We start from the raw sequence: 21513 nt of genomic DNA, 5'->3' as shown, positions 1-21513 counted from the left end.
GGTAGCATTTCCAGACCTGTTTCTCTTGCAAAAATTAAAATGGTTTGCTAAGTCTTATTTACTGACTTGTACTTATTTCTCTACCCTTTTGCCCCCAACTTAAACCTCTGCACTTCTTAGATACAGCAATTTTGGCAACAACTCTTATCACTCCTCAAGACCCTCATCTGGATCCAGTGTACCCACCACCCCCACGTCATCCGTCTCACCCCCACAGGAGGCCAGGTTGGAAAGGTGAGTTCCACAAGCATGCTGATGGCTTCACCGTCCTCAAGTAAGGGGAATCAATTTGGTTAAGTGTGATTAAAGGAAAAATATAAATGAAAGACATAACATGAAGTATTTTCCTTTATAGAACATTGTCAGAAGCCAGGAATATTTTCTCTTTCTTTCACACTATTTACTAAGCAAATATTTTGTTAGAGGTGATATTTTAATATTATTGTCTCATCCCCCTACACACTTTCCATAGAAAGTATAAAAATGTCTTCTAAAATATTTGTGTGAAGTTTTGATTCATTCCTTAAAAACTGTTCTAGATTTTACGTAAGCTCTGCAATTTGTTATATACACATCAGTTTTCACCGTTGAATGATTAAATCTATGTAAATCAGAAAGTAGTGGGCCCATTAAGGTGCTGTATAATTAATCCAGGACCTACCAGAAGAGAAAAGAATTGTATGGGTACATGGAAGTAATTTAACTTGGCAAGAGTATTAGACCACCAGAAATTAACTGATTATGACTCCCAGAAGCAAATGATTGCCCAAGGATGTGTTTACAAGGGAAAGGTAAGACCTGTAATTTTAGAACAGTTAGAAAGTTACCCTTACATGGCAAGAGTGCTGAGTTAGAGAAGACTGGTTAGGATTCCAGCTCGCTCACTTGGAAGTTATTTAATCCCTGAGGGTAAATGCTAATTACACCAACCCTTACCTTAGAGGGTGATTTTGATGAGCAAACAAAAGTTCACTCGGGATTGCTGTGTGAAGCCCACCATGTGTGGAAGGGGTAAGTGTAGGAGATGATGGCATGTAACTTCCAGCAGCTCCTCATTCGTCAGGAATCTAGACATGAGCGACATCAGAGATCACTTGCCTCAAATCCCAAATTTAAAGCAACCTGCGTTCCACATTTAAATCCTCTTCTATGTGTATTCTGAAGTGTGTTTTGCGAAGTGCTGCTGGTGATTGGAGGTTTGGTTGGGTTGAGAGCAGGCAAGACCTTAAGCCCCGGGAGGAAGGGTTGTCCAGTGGGGTTTGCCTAGTCACATGTCACTGTTAACTTCTAAGATGGCATGTAGATCCTATGGTGTCAAGCTCTCAGATTCCACAGTCCAGCATGGCCCTGGGCTGAGCACACTTGGGCTAAGTTAGGTCTTGATAAGGTAACCATTTGATTACCCCGAAGACACCATTACCTGTCTGTAGTTCTGTCCTTTACCCTAGGGCACCTCCTGTTGGGATTAGCCAACATTACCTGTAGTCCTGAATAGGTCACCATACAGATGACCCTTGTCAAATACGATGTAAGATTTGGAGCCAAAGTGAGTAATATTGCAGTCTGACTGATGTGACGTTGCACATCTTGCCCCTGCCAGGCTGCCAGCTTCTCAGGGACTAGAACCAGGCTCTGTTCATTGGTGTGTTCCCTACAGTGCCTGGGGCCTGGCAATAGTAGAGCCACAGTAAACACTGATGGAAGGATGAGGTGACTTAGCTGCTCACTCCTTGGGAACACTTTGGAGGTCTGTGAAGTTACAAAGTTATACAGACAGGGGTCCATGTGACCCACAAGATTACCAAAGCCCTGGGCTTGGATGTTCTTCCTAGGTTCTGAAAGGGAAGCCCCAGCCTCTGCCTGCTTTTCTGCCACTGGAATCCCAGGTCCAGGTTTGGGCTAGAAGATCCAGGATCCTGAAGGACTCCTGTCTGTGTCTCCTTTTCTGCCTGGACTGGCTGAAGTGCCCCTGGGGATAAGGAGGGTGGGCAGTTAAACCAGGAATGGTAGAATTGGATCCCAGAGCCGGGGTGCGGTGGCTCACACCTGTAATCCCAACACTTTGGGAGGCCGAGGTGGGTGGATCACGAGGTAAGGAGTTTGAGACCAGCCCAACCAACATGGTGAACCCCCATCTCTACTAAAAATACAAAACGTAGCCGAGTGTGGTGGTGCGTGCCTGTTATCCCAGCTACTCAGGAGGCTGAGGCAGGAGAATCACTTGAACCTGGGAGGTGGAGGTTGCAGTGAGCCAAGATTGTGCCATCGCACTCCAGCCTGGGTGACAGCGAGACTCTGTCTCAAAAAAAAAAAAAAAAAGACCTGGATCCCAGAGTGCCTTGAACATCCTGGGGAGGAGGCGGACTTTATCCTGAGACCACTGGAGCTGTTCAAGTTTGGAAACAGGAGACAGCAGGCGACCAATTCTAATTTGTTAGTAGCATAGAACAAGCCACTGGGGTGAGGCTGCAGGAACAAGGGCTGCCACGAGGCAGTGTCAGAGTCCAAGAGAGATGACCGTGCCCAACATGGTAGTGGCTGTGGGACTTGCCGGGAGCAGCAGGTTTGGCAGAGTTGGCTGCCGCCTGGAGGGTAAGAGCAGGAGACGCAAAATGAGTAGAGGTTCAGGCTTGCACGAGTGTGTGGATGTTAAAAACAAGGAACTGGGATGATACTGGAAGAAAAGCATATTGGGTGGAGACTTCGAGCCTGGGGCATGCGAGGTCCAAGGAGCCTGTCTGACATCCAGGGAGATGTTCCAGAGGCCCTGGGGAGGTGTGGACTCAGCAGTCCTTGGCTTGAATAAGGCTCTGGAGTTAAATCCCTCAGAGAGCCTGGCATTGGGATGGGGTCACTGGGGAACAGCAGTGGTGGGGTGACTCTTCTAAGTTCTTTTCCTTCTTACAGTATGCTATTGCTATAGGAATTTGGTTTACCATCTACTCTATCCATGGGCAAGTAAGGTAGCTTCTAAGAGTCTGTCACCTCCTTTACATTTGTCTTTCACTGTCACCTTGTGTGGCTCTGAAAAAACATATGATGAATCATTCGGCATATCAGATGTGCAGTTTTATTAAGACCAGGAAGCCACTGGACCTGGCTGTGTTACCACTTTACTTATGTTTTGTAAGTGGGAAAAAACAAAAGAAATAAGAGGATTTTCCAACTCCAAATCATACTTGGGCACCATCGCCCAAGAATATTACATCAGTTGCACTTATGATAATAGACATTTTTGTATCGTTTGATTTTTTTCTTTTTCATATCTGACAACTGAATTCTTTGGATATCACCCATAATCTAATTTCACCTATGCAAGTATTTTTTGCCCATTAAGCTGTGTGATTATTTTTACTGAGGTATATATACTTTAGTAGAATTTGTAAGATTTATGGTTGGTATGTTTTATATATACATATATTATTAAAACCAAAAAGGAACTATATTATCAATAATGGTTGCATTTCTGCAATGAGGACCCGCGTCTTCTGTGATCATACCTCTGACTATTAAACATTGTGCCTGAGCCCTGTACAATACTAGGAAGTTCTAGAACTTTATTCCCTTGATTTGGAAACAAGACTACTTCACTGAAGTCCTGGGATAATCAGGCCAACTAAAACACCCTTCAGGCACCTCGGCCCACTTTGGAAATGCAAGTGGACATTGTCATGAGCTTGGAGTTTTCCATTTCTTCCCCCACAAGTATATTAATGTGTTAGATGTTGATAAAACTTGGAATGATAAATTGACATAGGAAGGAAGTGCTGAAGAAACAATATGGAAAATTAAGTCAAGTCAAGGATATTAAAATGAATCCATTTCCATATCTCCTATTATAGCTTTGTTAATAGGGCTCTCTTTTAGAAATAGAGTAACATTTTCATGAAATTGGAACTTAAGAGAAAACAAAACAAAACGAGAAAACCAGAACTATTTGCGAAGGCCCTCAGGAATACAAGGTGCAACTGTTTAATGAAAGCGGACTTTTAAAACACTTCACTTTTTGAAAATGTACTTTTTGAGCAGAGAATTTCTAAATATTTTCTTTGTGAAAGAAAATAAAACTACAGGAATATTTGAACCATTTGTGTTCAAGTATTCAAATGAAACAAACAAGCAAACAACCACACCTCAAGCACATATGTGGTTGTGAGGCTTTGGGAAAGGCCGGGCCCATCCTCTTCCCTTCCCTGTAGTGACATCTCCATCTTGTGGACTTTCTCATAAATGGCAGCTGGAGGCTTGCCTTGTCAACGTGAGGAAACAGTACGCCCAAGCCCTGGGACTGAAGGTGCCCTAAGACAGTCGTTGTTCTGGGACTAGAGAGGCCACCTAGAGTAAGCCTGTCCTGCACTGTGAGTGCTCAGTGGGAAGAGGTTGTAGGAACCTCAGGCCCATACTTAGGACGCCAGAGAGGATTTCTCTGTGGACATGCTGTGCTAAAACCCAAAGAATCATATGCACTTTAACCATGCGTTCTGTTCTCTTTTCCACTTGTAATAATGCCATTGTTTACTATAAATGACACTGACATGCCTGTTTTTCAGATTAATGTCAAGAGCCCTTAGAAGATCTTGGGAATAGTCTTTCTCATAGTTGTCCCAGCAGAGTTCTTCCTACTTCCTGTAAGATTATAAACCCAGATATAAGTAATGACATCTTGTTAGGGAGTAATAATGGATAATAAGGGATGAATAAAGGACATAACCTTTTGTGTGTGTGTAGTAAGAATACTTAACGTGAGATCTATCCTCTTAACAAATGTTTAAGTGGGCAATACGTTATTGTTAACTATAGGCACTATGTTATGTAGGAGAGCTCTGGAACTTCTATAATTGTAGCTTTATACTCATCAGGTAATAACTCCTTATATCCCTCTTTCCTCAATCTCCTGGTAACCGTCATTCTATTGTCTACTTCTATATCTTTGACCATTTTAGATGCCTCATATGAGGGTCATTGAGTTGTTTTTTCTCATTGTATTATTGAAGTTCTTTATAAACTGTGATAAGAGTAGCAATCATTTTTCTCATTGTTCTTTTTACTTCATTTATTGTGTGTTTACCATGTAGAAACATTCAATTTCATGAGTTAATCTTTTCTGTTTTCAGAATTTTGTGTTCCTACTGAAGAAGTCCTTTATTCTCCTGGTTTCTTCTAGTACTTCTGTAGCTACATTTTGTCACATTTAAATGTTTTATCTATCTGGAAATTATTTTGGCAAATAGTATGAGGCAGAGGTCCAACTTCAGCTTTTTCATACATTCAACACCAAGTATTGAATAACCCTTTGTTTCCCTAACATGTGTCAGATACTAACAGGAAGGGAGGTTTGTTTACGTGTCGGTGTGTTCAAACTGTTCTTAGGAGCATCTCCCCTCTTCCTGCTGTCAGCCTTCCCTAATCAGCCACGCTGACCTCTCAGGAGCTCTCCTTCCTCCCAGTTTTTGGCTTTACCACTTTCTTCATGGTCATTGGAATACAACTGTGTCATGTGCTGCCATGGAACAGTCCTATTATTGCATCATCTGCTTTTAGGAGGTTGTGTACAGTGACTGACAGTGCTATAGTAAAGAACACGGTCATATTTTAGGAAGCTGGGAAAGTGGAAGCCTTCTGTGCTTCTGTGGTGGCTGCTTCTCCCAGCTTAAGCTCTCTCTTATGGGAATCTCACTTGCTGTGATTCCCTTGAACACCTATCTCCACCATGTTTATGGAGACTCCTCCCTCAGAATTCAGGTTTCTGTTTCCATGCCTTTCCTGCCTGTTGGCAGTTACTGTAGTTCTTCCAGTGATGGCCTGCCAGGCATGCCTTTTGACTACCACCCTGTGTGTAACTTGTGGGTACCTGTGCCTTCTTCATCTTTGTTGCCAATTCCAAGTGGACTGTCTATTCCCTATGAATCCACATGCTTGTGTCTTCCCATTCTTGTCTGCTTTGGCTTTGATCATTTCCTGCCCTGACCTCACTAGTCATCTACATGTGCCTTGAAGTTCTACTTGGGTTTTTGAATCACTGTTTTTTGTGGATATGTAATCTGGGTGGATCCCAAATGCTTGCTGGCTGTGTTCTATCACTTGGTTTACCCAATACTTAAAAAAAAATTGTCAGTGGAATTGAGAGCCCCACTGTGCAATGGGGTTCTAGTTTTTAAAAAAATTAAATTGGTTGATTAAAGTACATTTTTAAAAAACAAACTTCTCTGAGAAAATCCCAAATAGAATGTAAAATAATGGGATAAAGGACATTGTCTTTCCGCGTGACACAGTTAATGGCACCCAGTCCACAAATGCCAGTAGGAAACAAGCAGTACAAATGTGGCCTGATTCCCCACCATTCAAAGATGCTGTGTTCTCCTTGGACTGCGCAGAAGCAGTCTTCCCACTTGCCTGCCACTAGTTCCTGGCAGCAGTCTTGTTACAAACAATAAGAGTCCCTGTAAGGCAAAATGTGGTCCTTATTAATTGATTGCGTTACATCCAAAGTGCACAAGAGAAGCACCGGTTCTATTGATGGAGTAAGTTCAGAGTGGGGTCTGGCTCGCTAATGGTAGGTTCACAAAGTGACTGTGGGCACTAGGGAACCTGGGCTGTGTTGTGCTGCGGGACTGCGGGTCCTCAGCAGGTACTGGAGATTTTTTCTCTCACACATGGTTTAGATCTGACTTGACTTTTTCCCACCATTCCTACTCCCATCTTTGCCATGGTTTCCAGTTGTCACTTGCTACAGTAGTTTTGTACCATTATTGTACAGAGATCACAGAGCAAAAAGGGGTGTGTGTGTGTGAGAGAGAGAGAGAGATTAGAGAGATTGAGATTTCTCCTTCAGAAAAATGTATTACTGGGCTGGGTGCAGTAGCTCATGCCTGTAATCCCAGCACTTTGGGAGGCTGAGGTGGAAGGATTGCTTGAGACCAGCCTGGGCAACAAAGTGAGACCCCAGGTGTGGTGGCTTATGCCCATGGTTGCAGCTACTGAGGAGACAGAGGCAGGAGGATCACTTGAGCCCAGGAGTTGGCAGTTGCAGTGAGCTAAGATCATGCCACTGCATTCCAGCCTGGGTGACAGAGTGAGACCCTGTCTCAAAAAAGAAAATGTATATTGCTAGATCACTGAATGTTTGTTGCCTTATCTCTTTCCCCATTCCTTCCCTCAAAGCCCAGTAATGAGGACTAAATAAGCTTTATTGTTATAATGGAAGGAGACTGAGTTTCCAGTTAATTTTGGAAATTACGTATATAGGATACACAAGTCTTACATACTCATATGTTTCATTCAACAAGTATTTATTGAGTGTATCGATTGAATCAGACCCAGTCCCTGACTTCATAGGGCTTACACTTCAGTGGCAGAAGCAGAAGATGAGCAAATCATCTGCAAATAAAGAGTTTCCACTGCAGTGAATGCTGTGAAGAAAATGAACCTTCATAGAAGAACTGAAAAGAGAGAAGCCATAAAACTGGGGGCCTAGCACAGGTGCTGTGTTGTTGTGGAGGATACTCCTGGCAAAAAGTCTGGGAAACTGAGTCACTAATGTAAGGCAAATTGCTATTTGCTCTGAGATTGGCCTGGTGGGGTGGGAGTGGGGAGGTTAAGAGGGGGATAAGAAAATTGAGTCCATATCTTTCTTCAAAACAGGATTTTGCAAATCTGGGAAAAATGGGAGACCATTTGGAATCAATTTAGCATTTAGAGAAGAGGCAAGTGTGCAAAAAGAAGAGTTGAGTTGGCCTGGAGTGAAGAAGCAGAGAGGAGATGGGAAGGAAGAATGGGCCTCGGTCCTGGCCAGCAAGGCCTGGGAGCCATGGAATACAGGAGATGCTGGTGGCAGTCAGCGCTTTGGGAAGCTTCCAGGAGACTGGCAAATTGTGAAGCCAAACAGGTGGACCTGGGGCTGTGACAGGAGAGGACTGACCTCCTTTGGGCTGGAGGACTCACTTGGTCTTAGATGGAGGGTGGAAATTAAGAGGGAATGAGAGAACTGGCAAGAACTGCTGTATGCCAAAGTCAGGGCCTACAAAGGGGCCAGTGGGCAGGCTGAAGCATAACAACAGCCAGGGCCTGGAGGAATGGCTTCATGTTCTAGATATGAGCCAGCACAGTAATGTGAGACTCCATGTGGGACCAATCTCCACAGCACACTGCGTGAGCCCTGCTATTCCTTCCCATGGCCAAGGAGCTCAGATCTGCACTGAAGCAGTGTGTGCAACAGGCTGGAGAAGAGAAAGCAAGAGGGAGACTGAAATCCATATCCATCTCTGATGATGGCTGTCTTCAGGATTGTAGCAGTGGTGATGAGAAAAGCTGCCTGTTTCTTGGAGATGCCTCTGGGGCTTGCTGGTTTCATTATGAGGCTAGGATATGACCCTGAAGCTATAAAGGAAGATTCTTAAGTTTTCTTTTTTCAGGGCAAGGAAATGCCTTTTACAACTGGGCGTAACTTAGAGTTACCTCTTCTCCTGTGTCATTAGACAGGGTGATCCTCAATTTCATAGCCAGGTTGTGAGGATGATCTCATTGCTCACCATCATTTCAGTGCCATTTTATTGTTATTTTTGACTTCTAAGTCTTCATATTATCTACTTGTGAATTAAGTGCTAATTTCAAATATCAGATACTTTATGAACTTCGTTTTTGCTTTTGTTAATATTTTACCAGAGATTATAATTTACTTTTTAAATGGGAAACATTGAAGGTTTGCATCTTTCACAAATACGATTTTACTTAACTTGAACTTACCAAGGGATATTTTTTTAAAACAGCTTTTGCAGTAAAATTGACATGCAAGAAACAGCACTTAAGTTTTGACGTACGTGTGCAATAGTGAAACCCTGACCACGGTGGAGATAATGTGCATATCCATCACCCCAAAAATCTTCTCCTGCCTCTTTGTGATTATTGCTGCCCTTCCCCATCCCTAAGCAACCACTGATGTGCTTCTTCATTGTAGATTCATTTGCGTTTGTGTTTTTAGCATTTTATATAAGTGTAATTAGGCAGTATATACTCTTTGAGGGGAGTTGACTTCTTTCAGTTAGCATAATTGTTTTGATATTCCTTCATTTTGTTGTGTGTTTCAATAGTCCATTTCTTTTGATTGAGTAGTATTCCATTGTGTACATAAACCATAATTTATCTGTTTACCTGTTGATAGACACTTGGGTTGTCTTTGTATGTACATGTGCTTTCATTTCTCTTGAGTAAATACAGTCATTCATCACTTAATGGGCTATGTTCTGAGAAATGCAGTGTTGGGAAATTTTTTTATACAAAAATAATAAGGGACTTCTGAACAATTATATTCCAGTAACTTTGACAACTTAGATGAAATGGAAGAACTTCTTGAAAGACAAAAACTACCAAAACTCACTCAAAATGAAATAGATAATCTGTATGAATTAATATAAGATAAACAAAGACAGAGACATTGAATTTGTAGTTGTAAACTTTCCCATGAAGAAAGCTCCAGTTCCAGATGTCCTCCTAGGCTATATGGTATATAGCCTATTACTCCTAGACTGCAAACCTTACAGCATGTAACTGTACCAAATACTGTAGGCAGTTGTAACACAGAAGTATTTGTATATCTAAACATAGAAAAGGTATGGTAAAAAATACAGTATGAAGAGAAAAAAATGGTACATCTATATGGGGTACTCACCATGAATGGAGCTTACGGAATCGAAAGCATGAACATAAAGGCCTAGGACATTACTATACATCGCTGTAGACTTTATAAACACTGTATACTGAGGCTACACTAACTTTATTGAAAAAGAAAAGTAGTTGTGCTAGAATGTTATGATGGCTATAACATCACTAGGTGATAGCACATTTTCAGCTTCATTGTAATCTATGGAACCACTGTCTGTGGTCCATTGTTGACTGAAATGTTAAGTAGTGCATGGTTGTTACTAAAAGGAGAATCGCCAAGTTTTATGGCAGGTGGATGTTTAGCTTTTAAGAAATTGCCTGTCTTCCACAATGGCTGTACATGAGTAATGCTCATAAAATGAGAGGAAACGTACTCCTTCCTCTTCAGCTTTCTAGAAGAGGCTGCGTAGAATTAGTACTAGTTCTTCCTTAAATATTTCATAGAATTCACCAGTGAGGACATCTAGGACTGGAGCTTTCTTCAAGGGAAAGTTTAAAACCACAAATTCAATGCCTCTAATAGATATGTATCTTATATTAATTCATATCAGATCATCCATTTCATCTTGAGTGAGTTTAGTAGTTTTTGTCTTTCAAGAAATTCTTCCATTTCATCTAAGTTGTCAAAGTTATTGGAATATAATTGTTCAGAATAGTCCCTTATTATTTTTTTCAGTATCTGTAAAATCTGCAGTGATCATATTTCTCATTCTTAATATTGGTAATTTGTGTCTTCTCTCTCTTCTTTCCAATCAGTCTGGCTAGAGATTTATCAATTTTTTTTTTACCACAAAGAACCAGTTTTTGGTTTCATTTAATTTTTATACTATTTTTCTGTTTGTTTTATTTTCTTGCTTCTGCTCACCTTGGGTAAAATTTGCTCTTTTTTTTCAGTTAGGAGATGAGGTCATTGATTTGAGACTTTTTATCTTTTCCAATATAGACATTCAGTGTTACAAATTTTCCTCTAAGTATTGCTTTTGCTGCACTCCATAAAGTTTAATATGTTGTGTTTTTGTCTTCTCTTAACATGGTTCTTAAGTTCTCTGTCAAATTTTAAAAAGTCTTTACCCCATGGGTTATTTTAAAGTATTTATTTAGCTTATAAGTATTTGTGGATATTCCAACTATCTTTCTGTTAGTGATGTCTAATTTAATAAAATTGTGGTCAGAGAACATATGTTGTATGACTTGGATACTTTTAAATTTATTGATATTTGTTTTACAGCCCAGAATAGGATCTGCTGTGGCAAATATATTGTGTACACTTGAAAAGAATATGTATCCTGATGTTTTGGGGTGAAATGTTCTGTAGATGTCTATTTGGTTGACGGTATTGTTCTAGAATTCCGTATCCTTAGTGCTTGTCTGTCTTGTTCTGTTGCTGAGAGAATAATAAATTGCATTCTATAATTTTGATTTTTAAAAATATATTGCTATTCTATTAGTTTTCCCTCATGTATCTTGAAGCTCTTTTATTAGGTGCATAAATATTTACAATTGTTATATCCTACTGATGGCTTGACTCCTTTCATTTGAAATGACCTTTATATCTGGTAACATACTTGATTCTTAGGTCTACTTTATCTGATATTAATATAGCTTCAGCTTTAAAAAAATAGTATTAATATGGTATATCCTTGTTATTATTTGGACATAAATTAGGTTTTATGTTTCCTGTAGGCAATATAGTGTTGAATCTATTTTTTTAAATCCAGTCTGATAATCTCTACCTTTTAATTGGAGTGTTTGAACCATTTAATGTGATTATTGATTTGTTTCAGTTTATATTTTTTATTTGTTCCATCTTTTTTTCCTTTTTTTATTCTTTCTTCCTTTTGGGGGGTTGCATATTCTCTATTAGTTCATTTTATCTCTTTTGTTGCCTTATTAGCAATAAGTGTTGTATTGTTTTAGTGATTGCATTGGGGTTTATAGTATACATTTTAATTTATCATAGTCTACCTTTAAGTGATACTATGTATTTCATGCATAGCATAACAACCCTGCAACAACACACTTTCATTTTTCTTCTCCCAGCCTTTATGCTGTGGTGCTCATGGATTTTACTTTTAAAATGTTGTAAACTCCACAATACATTGTTATTATGTCTGCTGTAAGCAATTGATTATCTTTTAAATATATTTAAATAATAAAATAAGGCTTATATTTACCTGTGTCATTATCTTTTCTTTTTTTTTTTTTTTTTTTTTTTGAGACGGAGTCTCGCTCTGTCGCCCAGGCTGGAGTGCAGTGGCGCAATCTCGGCTCACTGCAAGCTCTGCCTCCCGGGTTCACGCCATTCTCCTGCCTCAGCCTCCGAGTAGCTGGGACTACAGGCACCCGCCACCACACCCGGCTAATTTTTTGTATTTTTAGTAGAGACGGGGTTTCACTGTGGTCTTGATCTCCTGACCTCGTGATCCGCCCGCCTCGGCCCCCCAAAGTGCTGGGATTACAAGCGTGAGCCACCGCGCCCGGCCATCATGTTTCCTATGCTTGGGACTTGAGATTCTTGAATCTGTGCGTTTACAGTTTTCATCAAATTGCGAAAAATCTTAGTGCTTATTTCTTCAAAAATATTTGGTACTTTTTACCTCCCCTTTCTTTTGATAACTCCAATTGCATGTATATTGGGTCATTTGAAGTTTTCACAAAGTTCACTAGTGGTCTGTTGATTTTTTTCAGTATTTTTTTTTTCATTTTGCTTCATTTTGAATGTGTTTCATTTTGAATAATTATGTTGCTGTGTCTTCATTTGCTAATTATTTTTCTTCTGCAGTGACAATCTACTGTTTCAAGTGAGCTCTTTCTTAATACCTTTCATACATTAACATGTTAAATATTTTCTCTAGCTTCTTGAATATGTGGAGTATAGTCATAACTGTTTTATCATTCTCCCCAACTAATTCTGTCATCTATGTCATTTCTGGATTGGTTTCAAATAATTTACTTTTTTCTTCTGATTATAGCTTGTATTTTCATACTTCTCTGCGTGCTTGGTCATTTCTTATTGGATGCCATATTTTGTACATTTTATCTTGCTGGGTGCTGGATGTTTTTGTGTTCTTATAAATATTTTTGAGCTTTGTTCTGGGATGGGCTTAACTCAGAAACAGTTTGATTCTTGTAGGTCTTGCACGTTTAGCTTTGTTAGGCAGGACCAGAGCTATGTTTAGTCCAATATATTTCCACTACTGAGGCAAGACACCTGTTAAAACTTTAACCAGTTCCCTCTGAATTATGAAGTTGTTCTCTGTAACTGTTGGGAACAGGCAGTACTCTCTGCCTTATATAATTTCCAGACACTGCTCTAATTCATTTGGATAGTTCTTTCACTGGCCACAGATTACTTTTTACATGCATATGCTGAACAATCCTGACCTAGTTACATGAGGGAAACCTTCTGCAGATGTACAGAGGTCTCTCTCTGTATAGACCCTTTCTGGTATGTTACCCTGCCAGTGTTAGCCCCATTGGCTTCTCCAGACTCCCAGCTTTGTCTCCTCTACTCACGGAGACTTCCAGGCTCTGCCTGGGTTTTCCCTTTGTGCACCACAGCCTGCAAATGTTCTCCAATCAGTAAGCTAGGGCAATCATGAGGATCACCTCCTTTGCTTTTCATCTCTCGGGAATCACTGGCCTTCACCATCTGATGGCCAGTTTCTTCAGTGCTGCTGTTTCATAGATTTTGTCTGGTTTTTAGTTGTTTCAGGTACAGGTAAATCTGGTTCCTATTACTCCAAATGGACTGAAAGTGGAAGTCCAAGAGCTTTCCTTTTTTCACCACTGAAATAGACTCCAATTAGATGTAGAAAGTTGGATGGGTTCAGTGTGCCAATTTTACTTTATGGGAAACTTTTATTAGAAAAGCTAATTTCTGTAAAGAGAGACAAAAGAAAAAACCAACATGAAAATGATAGGTTTCATTGTCCATAAATTTGTCCACTTGCTACAACATATGTTTTTGTGGCATTGCTCACATCACTGAAGTAGACAACAAAATTCAGTCAGTGTGTATTGATGGCACTCAGACACAGTTGCTGCGGGGGAAGGAGGAGAAGCAGGCGACAGGGACTATTTCTGATGTGTTCCCAAAGGCGACAAGGGAGTAAGCTGTGCCAGAAACAATGATCATTCACAAAACAGCGAAGGAACGAACCAATCATTTGTGACGATGTGCCGAAAGGACACATCCAGGAGTCTGGAGAAATAAAGAGCAGTGTGCACTGTGGTCATCAAGGGAGGTGTCTTGAAGAACTCTGGTAGAGAGGAAGTGAGATACCACTAGGCAAAGGAACTAGACTTCTTTGGGAAGCAAGATGGTGCATGGCTTGATTGGCATGGAGGCCATCTTAGGGGGCATTTTAGGGGACAGTGGTATATGAGTTTTGCTAATAGGTCATATTCTAAGATAACTTTAATTGCTTCAACATTTCAGATTTTATTGGAGTCCACCAGTGAAGTGTCAACTTCCTCAGCCAGAAATAGAGAAAATATTTTCAAAACCCATCCTGTTTCAGTCAGCTTTTAACTTCATAAGAAACCACCAAAACATAGTGGTTTAAAACAACAACCATGCATTTACCTCATGATTTTATGGGTTGGTAATTTTGGCCAGGCTCACCTTGAACAATTACTCTGGTCTCAGCTGGGTTAACTCAGGTGTTTGCAGTCAGCCAGTCGTTGATCATCTCACTTGATATCTAGCAATTGTCTGGCTATCAGCTGACTTGATGGGGCAGCTTGGCACCATGCCTTATGGCCCAGCCACCTCGCCCAGACTTGTTCAAATGGCGGTGGTGTAGGGTTCCCAAGGGCAACAAGGGAGCAAGCCCCGGTGTGTAGACACTTTTCAAGCCTCTGCTTGAACTGAATCATATTTCTGATTGCTACATTGGCCAAAGCCAATCACATGTTCAGCCTAGATTCAAGGGGGTGGAGAAAGACTGCTTTTTCTTTAAAGGAGTTGCTGCAATATTCTGTGTCTATTTTTATAAGAAACAGTGCGTCTGCTAAAAATTTATTGTGTAATAAACAAATAGAAGAGTGACCCACTGACTGTTGAGTTTAAAGTTACTCACTTTGTTCAAAAAGTAATTGCAGGCTATCTGGCAGACTTAAATTATATTTTGAATGGTTCTTAAGTGTTTTAAAAGTGAAACTAGTGTACTTTCTCTTTTTTTAATCCTTTTTTTCTGGGCTTAGCGCAACTGAAAAATCTAGTATATTTTAATCTCTCCTATTTGTCTTAGCCTTATCTTTATAAAGATTTCGTGTTTTATGTTTAGTCTATTTGCAGGTAATTAGATAAACAAAGTACCAACTCGTCATTGAAAAAGAAAGACTGTCATTGACAGAAAATCTCCCCCTCAGCTTTTGATCATCTCTCTCTGCTGTCTTTGCTCAGCCTGGGCAGTGGGTTTGTTCCGTTAAGAGCCAAGAGACATTCCAAACTACTTAAGATGGAGATTGGACTAGCTGTCTTGTATCGTTCTTCTGGCAAATCACTTTTCTATTAAAAAGGCAAGAAGTCTTAGAAAAAGGAGAGGTTACTGTTTATGCATTAGAAAACTCCATTGTGTTACGGAACAAATGCACTGTTTATTTCCGAATCTAAGAAGTTATTATCAAGTATATAATTTTGGTTCTTTCTGAAACCAGTCCTTTTATTATTCAAGTTTGTATAATGGAAGTAATGTTGAATTCCTATGAGAAAAAACAATGCAAGTCATTTACTTTACCTCTCCCTCTCAAAAAAAGTGGGAACCTGAGTTAAGTATTTCTGATCACCACTTAGTAGGTTTTCTGGGTCCCTGACAATAGTGAACACTCCCAGAAAGCAGGCAGGGGAAGAGGCACAAAGAAATGGCTGCAGACCATGTGTGAACTTAGCCTGGGATCTGGGCAGGGGTTCCTCGATCTGCCCTCCACACTCAGCGGGAAGGAGGGAACTGCAGGGCATTCCTGAAGCTAACCCAAGGTCAGGTGGGGAGTGAGTAGCCACAGCTGCCTTAGGACCCCTTTCTCTTGTTGCGTCCTGCTCTCTTTCCATTCCATTGCTTCACGGACCAAAATCTCTCTCTGAGATACATATGTCAGAGGGATATATATTAAATATTAGTTTAACACATATATGAGGGATATGTATATCCCTCTGATATATATTTTGATTCTTTCTGAAACCAATGATTTTATTATTCAATTTTGTATAATGGAAATGCTGAATTCCTATGAGAAAAACAATGTAAGTCATTTACTTTACCTCTCCACCTCACATATGTGTTAAACTAATATTTGGATCCAAAATTTCAGTCTGCCATTGATTTCCACTATGATTTCAGAGTATATTTTCAAAAGGAAGGAAAGTCAAAAATTCTGATACTGGCTTTAGGGAACTTTCTATTGCTTCTGTGCTGAAATCTGAACAATGAGCCCTGAGTTTTGGTGACACTGAAGCCCTGGCTTTCAAGTTCACATGACTTATGATGCACCTGTGTTTTCTGTCACAGCCTTGGTGCAGTGACAGCCTCATGACTAGAAAACAGTGCTGAGGGTTGAATCCACATTTATACACCAGGGGATGCAGATCCTCTTCCACCCTCAATTTTGTGACAGGCTTGAGGCCCTTCTTTTAAAAATTTATTTTTATTTTTTTGAGAGACAGGGTCTTGCTCTGTCACCCAGGCTGGAATGCAGTGGCGTGATCATAGCTCACTGTGGCCTTGAACAATCTTTTTGTTTCAGCTTCCCATGGCTCTTCCTGTTCACTGGTGAAGCTGCTTGTCAATTTTGATGCTATTTATTCAGCAACTAGGTATCTGGTTGGACTTTAAATTCCCTTTGTGGTTCTTCTTGCATTCTTAAAATGGAGGTCAGTACAACTTTTTCTAGTTTCAGTGACTTGCTAAGTGAAAGCTGAAGTTCCTGGAACCCCTGTCACTTGGCTAGGAGAATATGAATACAAATAACATTAACTGAGACAGTGAGGGGAGCATCTTGGGGCAGCTCCGAGACTTCGCATGAAGACAAACATGTAAAGCTGTCACATGCAAGCACGTGCCCCTGGGAGTAAGTTCTGGGATAAGATGTCACAAACTCTCATGCAAAGAAGAGGAAGATTTGAGAATACTCTATGATGCACACTGCTCTGTATTTGACTCTTCCAGTAACATTTTTTTCCTCAAAAAATTGAACTTGAAATGTACTGTTACTTCTGGGGACTTTTGAATGCCAATACTACTTTTTGTTGACGTGCATTTCCTTTCCCTGGAATCTTAGGCCCCTTTGAGCTCAGTGTCTTCCCGGCGATGGGAGGCTAGGGAAGAACTACCATGATTGTCAGCACACTGGGTTGTCAGCCATGGGACAGGCCTCCTGCACACCTAGGGAAGGCTGGCTAGTCATGTCCCCACCCTCCATGGCCACCTCCCTGCACCAGAAATCAGGGTCAGCCAGGTGTCCCTGGCCATGCAAGTTCTTAGCTGTGTCCTCTGATGCTCTGCCACTCACGTGTCTCAGTCCCTTCCCACACGGTCTCCTCTGTTCCTTTGCTTCCTGCTGCCACCCCCTTCTCTCTTCGTACAGTCAGCATCGGTTTTTTTTTCTCCCTACAACTTTGGCTCCTTCTCTATTTTGTCGTCTCACACTTTGGTCTCATAAAGGGCCACTAAGGGCCTCCCCACCTCCAGGCCCTTTTGCTTTTGCTTCTCTCAAATGCACATTCTCTCTCCCAGTGCACAGCCCTGAGACATGAGTATGATTAGCTTAGCCTTCTGTGCCAGGAGCCTCCTATGCCACTGAATAGCCTGCCTTTTGATGGGCTGCCTTTGGGGCAGGCACCCACCCCGCATTCACTCAGCTGTTGCCAGTGGGAAGGGTCTAGTGCAAAAAACTCCTTCTCTGTAGGTCCTTATCATACATTTTCCCTTAGAGAATAGGCTGGGGGTCTGGGAGCACGGAGACTAGCATATACATATTATTCTGACTTCATGCATCCTGTTTATTCAATCATTAGTTGATTCATCAGACAGGCTCTTCTGTGTGCGAGGGTAGAGATGAATGAGAAAATAGGATCTGACCCCAAAACGTAAGCTGCTAAGAAGACATTATTTGGCTCCTAAAATAATTCTCCTGTGTAAAGTACCCTATTTTTTGTTGTGTTTCTGAATTCTAGAACTGGATCTAACTATTGATGTTCAGTTAGCTTGGGATTTCAAAGATATTTGATATACAAGTTATCCACCTAAGAAGGACTTTTATTTAAGAGAAATAGAATGGCTTTAAAATATATATTCAGAACTTACAGAAAATTTTAGATAAACCTAGAAAGTTATAGAGCAATAAAGAGTATCAGATATAAAGTTGAAACCCTTATCCCTTTGATTTCCCTTCTTCCCCAGAGATGATCACTCCACTGACACATATATGGAAAGAATAAAGGCTGAATTCAGGGTAGTGGCCATCTCTAGGGAAGAAATGAACATGTACTGTGACAAATGCTGCTGGAATGGTGCTTTCCTAAGTACCAGAGGTGTGGAGAGGGGAAGAGGCATCAGTCAGCCTGGGGCTCTGGCCTGACAGCTGGTTTAAAAGCCCAGCTCTGCTATGTCCTAATATAATTTCTCTGTGCCTCAGTTTCCTCATATATAAAGAAGGGGATAATTAACCTTAGCTCTTTTAATCCATATAACCTCCTTTTGTATTATTAATAGATGTAAAGTAACTGGTACACCATATCATTTCCAAAAATGTTAAATATTATTATCAACCATATTTCAGTGGAATAGAGCTCCTGTTCCAGATGTCCCAGTGTGGGAGGCTCTCACCAGGTGCGATTTTTGGAGCACACCCTGGGGCCTGGCAAGGTGAAGATTAAATATTGTAATTCCTCTCCTTCAGAGTATATTATCCACTCTCTTATAAAATCTCTGACCTCTTGCCACCTGTATTCCCATATGGCTTCACTCGGTTGCAGCTGCATTGGGCATAACTGCAGATGACTTTAGCCTTCCAGGTGCACGCTGAGCATGGCATGCAGTCCTGATGACTGACCTAGCTGGGTAGCCATGATGGGAAGGCTCAGATCAAACCCCCAGCCCACCGGAGTCCATCAGGTTGGGAACTGCTGGTGTCATTCTCCAGACCTGGCCTAGGGGACCACAGCACAAACCCCCTATCCCACCCCACTCCCGCTTTCTACAGATTTTCAACACCCAACATAAAGTAATAGCTATTGAGTGCTTACTATGGCCTAGATGCTGTTCTAAGCAAATTCTCATTTATATTCTCATTTAAACCTTGCAGTACTTTATGAGTTAGATATAAGATTATCCTCATTTTACAAATAAGTGAACTGAGGTTTGTAGAGGTTAAGTGAGCAGCCACACTCAAATTTTCTCATCCCAAGCCCTGTGCTCATTCCTTTATGTCATGTTATAACAACTTCCAATCATTGTAGATATTTTCCTGGAAGAATATGAAAGATAAAAATCTGTTAAAGATGCCTTTATAAAGAAAAGAGTTTACCATGCCAGCGTGAATTTTGGTGCCTATCTTTTTAATGACAATTTGGGATGTCCATCTTCTAATAGAACCAAAGTTGATTAGATTCACCTAGGGAAGACAGGCTTCTCCTCCTCCTGCAGGGATCTGTTGTTTAGGCACTCAAGAGAATGAGTCTTTCATTACTCATGGCATTTTACTTTATTTCAGGAAAAGAACCATTCCTCATTACTTCTAGTTAGAAGCTCACATTTCCATTCTCTCAGTACTGAAATGATTAAAGAAAGGGGCTCCAGGTGTTGTTAATGCTGCCTGCTGTTGTGTTCACAGGTGAACTCTGGCCTAAGAGCCAAGATGGGATCTGCTTTTGCAAGGTCCAAGTGTACAGGAGGATGAACTGCATATCCTTTTTTTAGAGGCTCCCAACAAGGAATGACACCTTTTACTTGACTAAATTGGATCCTACTTAAGTTTCTCAAGTTCTAATACTCGTCCAATTCTAAACAATTTTAAACAAGCTCTATTATTCTCATTTTAAACAAGGAAATGGTGTTAAGGTCTGATATAAAGAGGCTTCATTGTGACCAGGTTTAGCTACTAGTGACCTACTATAAAGGTTGAGATATTTAGAAGAATGAGCTGAAGTCACAAGTGTAAGGGGAATAACAAAGACCTCATTTTGCTCCTCACTTAAGAACGTAGACCGCAATGTTGCTCCTCTCTCTCCCCTCTGGAAAGAGAACTCAGAAGGTGAGGCTGCTAGTGCTGGAGAACAACACACAGGGCAGGCTTTAAAACTGGGCTGAACCAAAGTCCTCAATTAAGGGAAATTATTTGGCTCCTAAAATAATTCTCTTGTATAAAGTACCCTATTTTTTGTTGTGTTTCTGAATTCTAGAGCCGGATATAACTATCGGTGTTCAGTTAGCTTGGGGTTTCAAAGATGTTTGCTATACAAGTTATTTATCCACCTAAGAAGGACTTTTATTCATTTAAGAGAAATAGAATTGCTTTAAAATATATATTCAGGGCTTACAGAAAATTTTAGATAAATCTAGAAAGTTATAGAGCAATAAACAGTATCAGATATAAAATTGAAGCCCTTATCCCTTTGATTTCCCTTCTTCCCCAGAGATGATCACTCCACTGAATTTGTGTTTGTTATTCTCATATATGTTTTTGTTTTTACGACATGTACATGTATTACTAGTATGTAGATTTGCCATGCATATATTTAAACTTCATAGAAATGATAGAATATGGTTTCTTTTCTTCAGTTTACTTTTCACTATCTATATATTTTGCTTGGAGGAATTACCTGTGTTCATATCAGTCTAGTTATTAATTTTCACAGATGTAGAGTATTCCTTTCTCAAAACAAACTATATTTTGTTTATTTGTAGGTATTTGTGTAATTCTAATTAACCACTAGCAAGCAATAAAAACACTGCAACATATAGAATTCTTTACCATACATGTCTATCTTCTTTATGCATGCAAAAGTTACTTTCTAGATAAACCTAGCAGTGGAATTGCTAGGTTTTAGGATATATACATCTTCAAATGTATTAAGTGTTTTTTTCCCAAAATGATTATATTAATTTAGACTCCTAGAAGCAGTGTATGAGAGTTATTCTGTGCCAATGGGTTAGTGTCATTAGACATTAATTTTTGTCAATCTGTAATCTGATAGGTGTGAAACAGTATATCACTGTGGGTTTTGCTTGCGTTCCTTTTCCCTGATTTCTAGTGAAGATGAGCATCACTCATATGTGTATTGGCCATTTAAAATGCTCATTACCCTTTGCCCGTTTTCCTCTGGGTAGTTTGTCTTTTGCTTACTTATTTGAAGGGGTTCTTTTTGTATAACGTATACTAATCCTTTGTAGTTTATATATGTTACAAGTAGTTTCTCCCAGGTTGTTGCTCTTCTTTATTCTTATGTAGTCTTTCAATGTGCACAAATTTTAAATTTTAATATACGCAAATTTATCAAATCTTTCCTTTTTGGTTGCTCTTTTTGGTCTAAAAAAAATCTTGCGTATCTTGAGATTTGAATGTTGTAAAGTTTTGTCTTTTACATTTTTCACTTAAACTATGTAGAATTTATTTTTATATTTGGTATAAGGTGGGACTAGTTGTATTTTTTTTTTTTTTTTGAGACAGAGTTTTGCTTCTGTTGCCCAGGCTGGAGTGCAATGGTGCAATCTATGCTCACTGCAACCTCCACCTCCCAGGTTCAAGTGATTCTCTTGCCTCAGCCACCCAAGTAGCTAGGATTACAGGCATGCGCTACCATGCCCAGCTAATTTTGTACTTTTAGTAGAGACAGGCTTCTCCACATTGGTCAGG

General features: G+C 40.2%; 1 protein-coding gene across 4 annotated transcripts in view; it reads left to right on the top strand.

The window, feature by feature from the left end:
- Positions 1–21513, top strand: part of FHOD3 (formin homology 2 domain containing 3) — a 499838-nt gene that overhangs the window by 374023 nt on the left and 104302 nt on the right. For all 4 annotated transcript variants that reach the window (XM_032152492.2, XM_032152490.2, XM_032152489.2 and 1 more), the window contains one exon: positions 121–234. In XM_032152492.2, coding sequence (XP_032008383.1) covers positions 121–234 — 114 coding nt within the window. The remainder of the gene's footprint in view (positions 1–120; positions 235–21513) is intronic.

Source organism: Hylobates moloch, unplaced genomic scaffold (assembly GCF_009828535.3).
Source record: "Hylobates moloch isolate HMO894 unplaced genomic scaffold, HMol_V3 SCAFFOLD_5, whole genome shotgun sequence".
Lineage (NCBI taxonomy): Eukaryota > Metazoa > Chordata > Mammalia > Primates > Hylobatidae > Hylobates > Hylobates moloch.
Note: the sequence above shows the minus strand (reverse complement) of the source record. Positions and strands in the feature narration are given on the sequence as shown.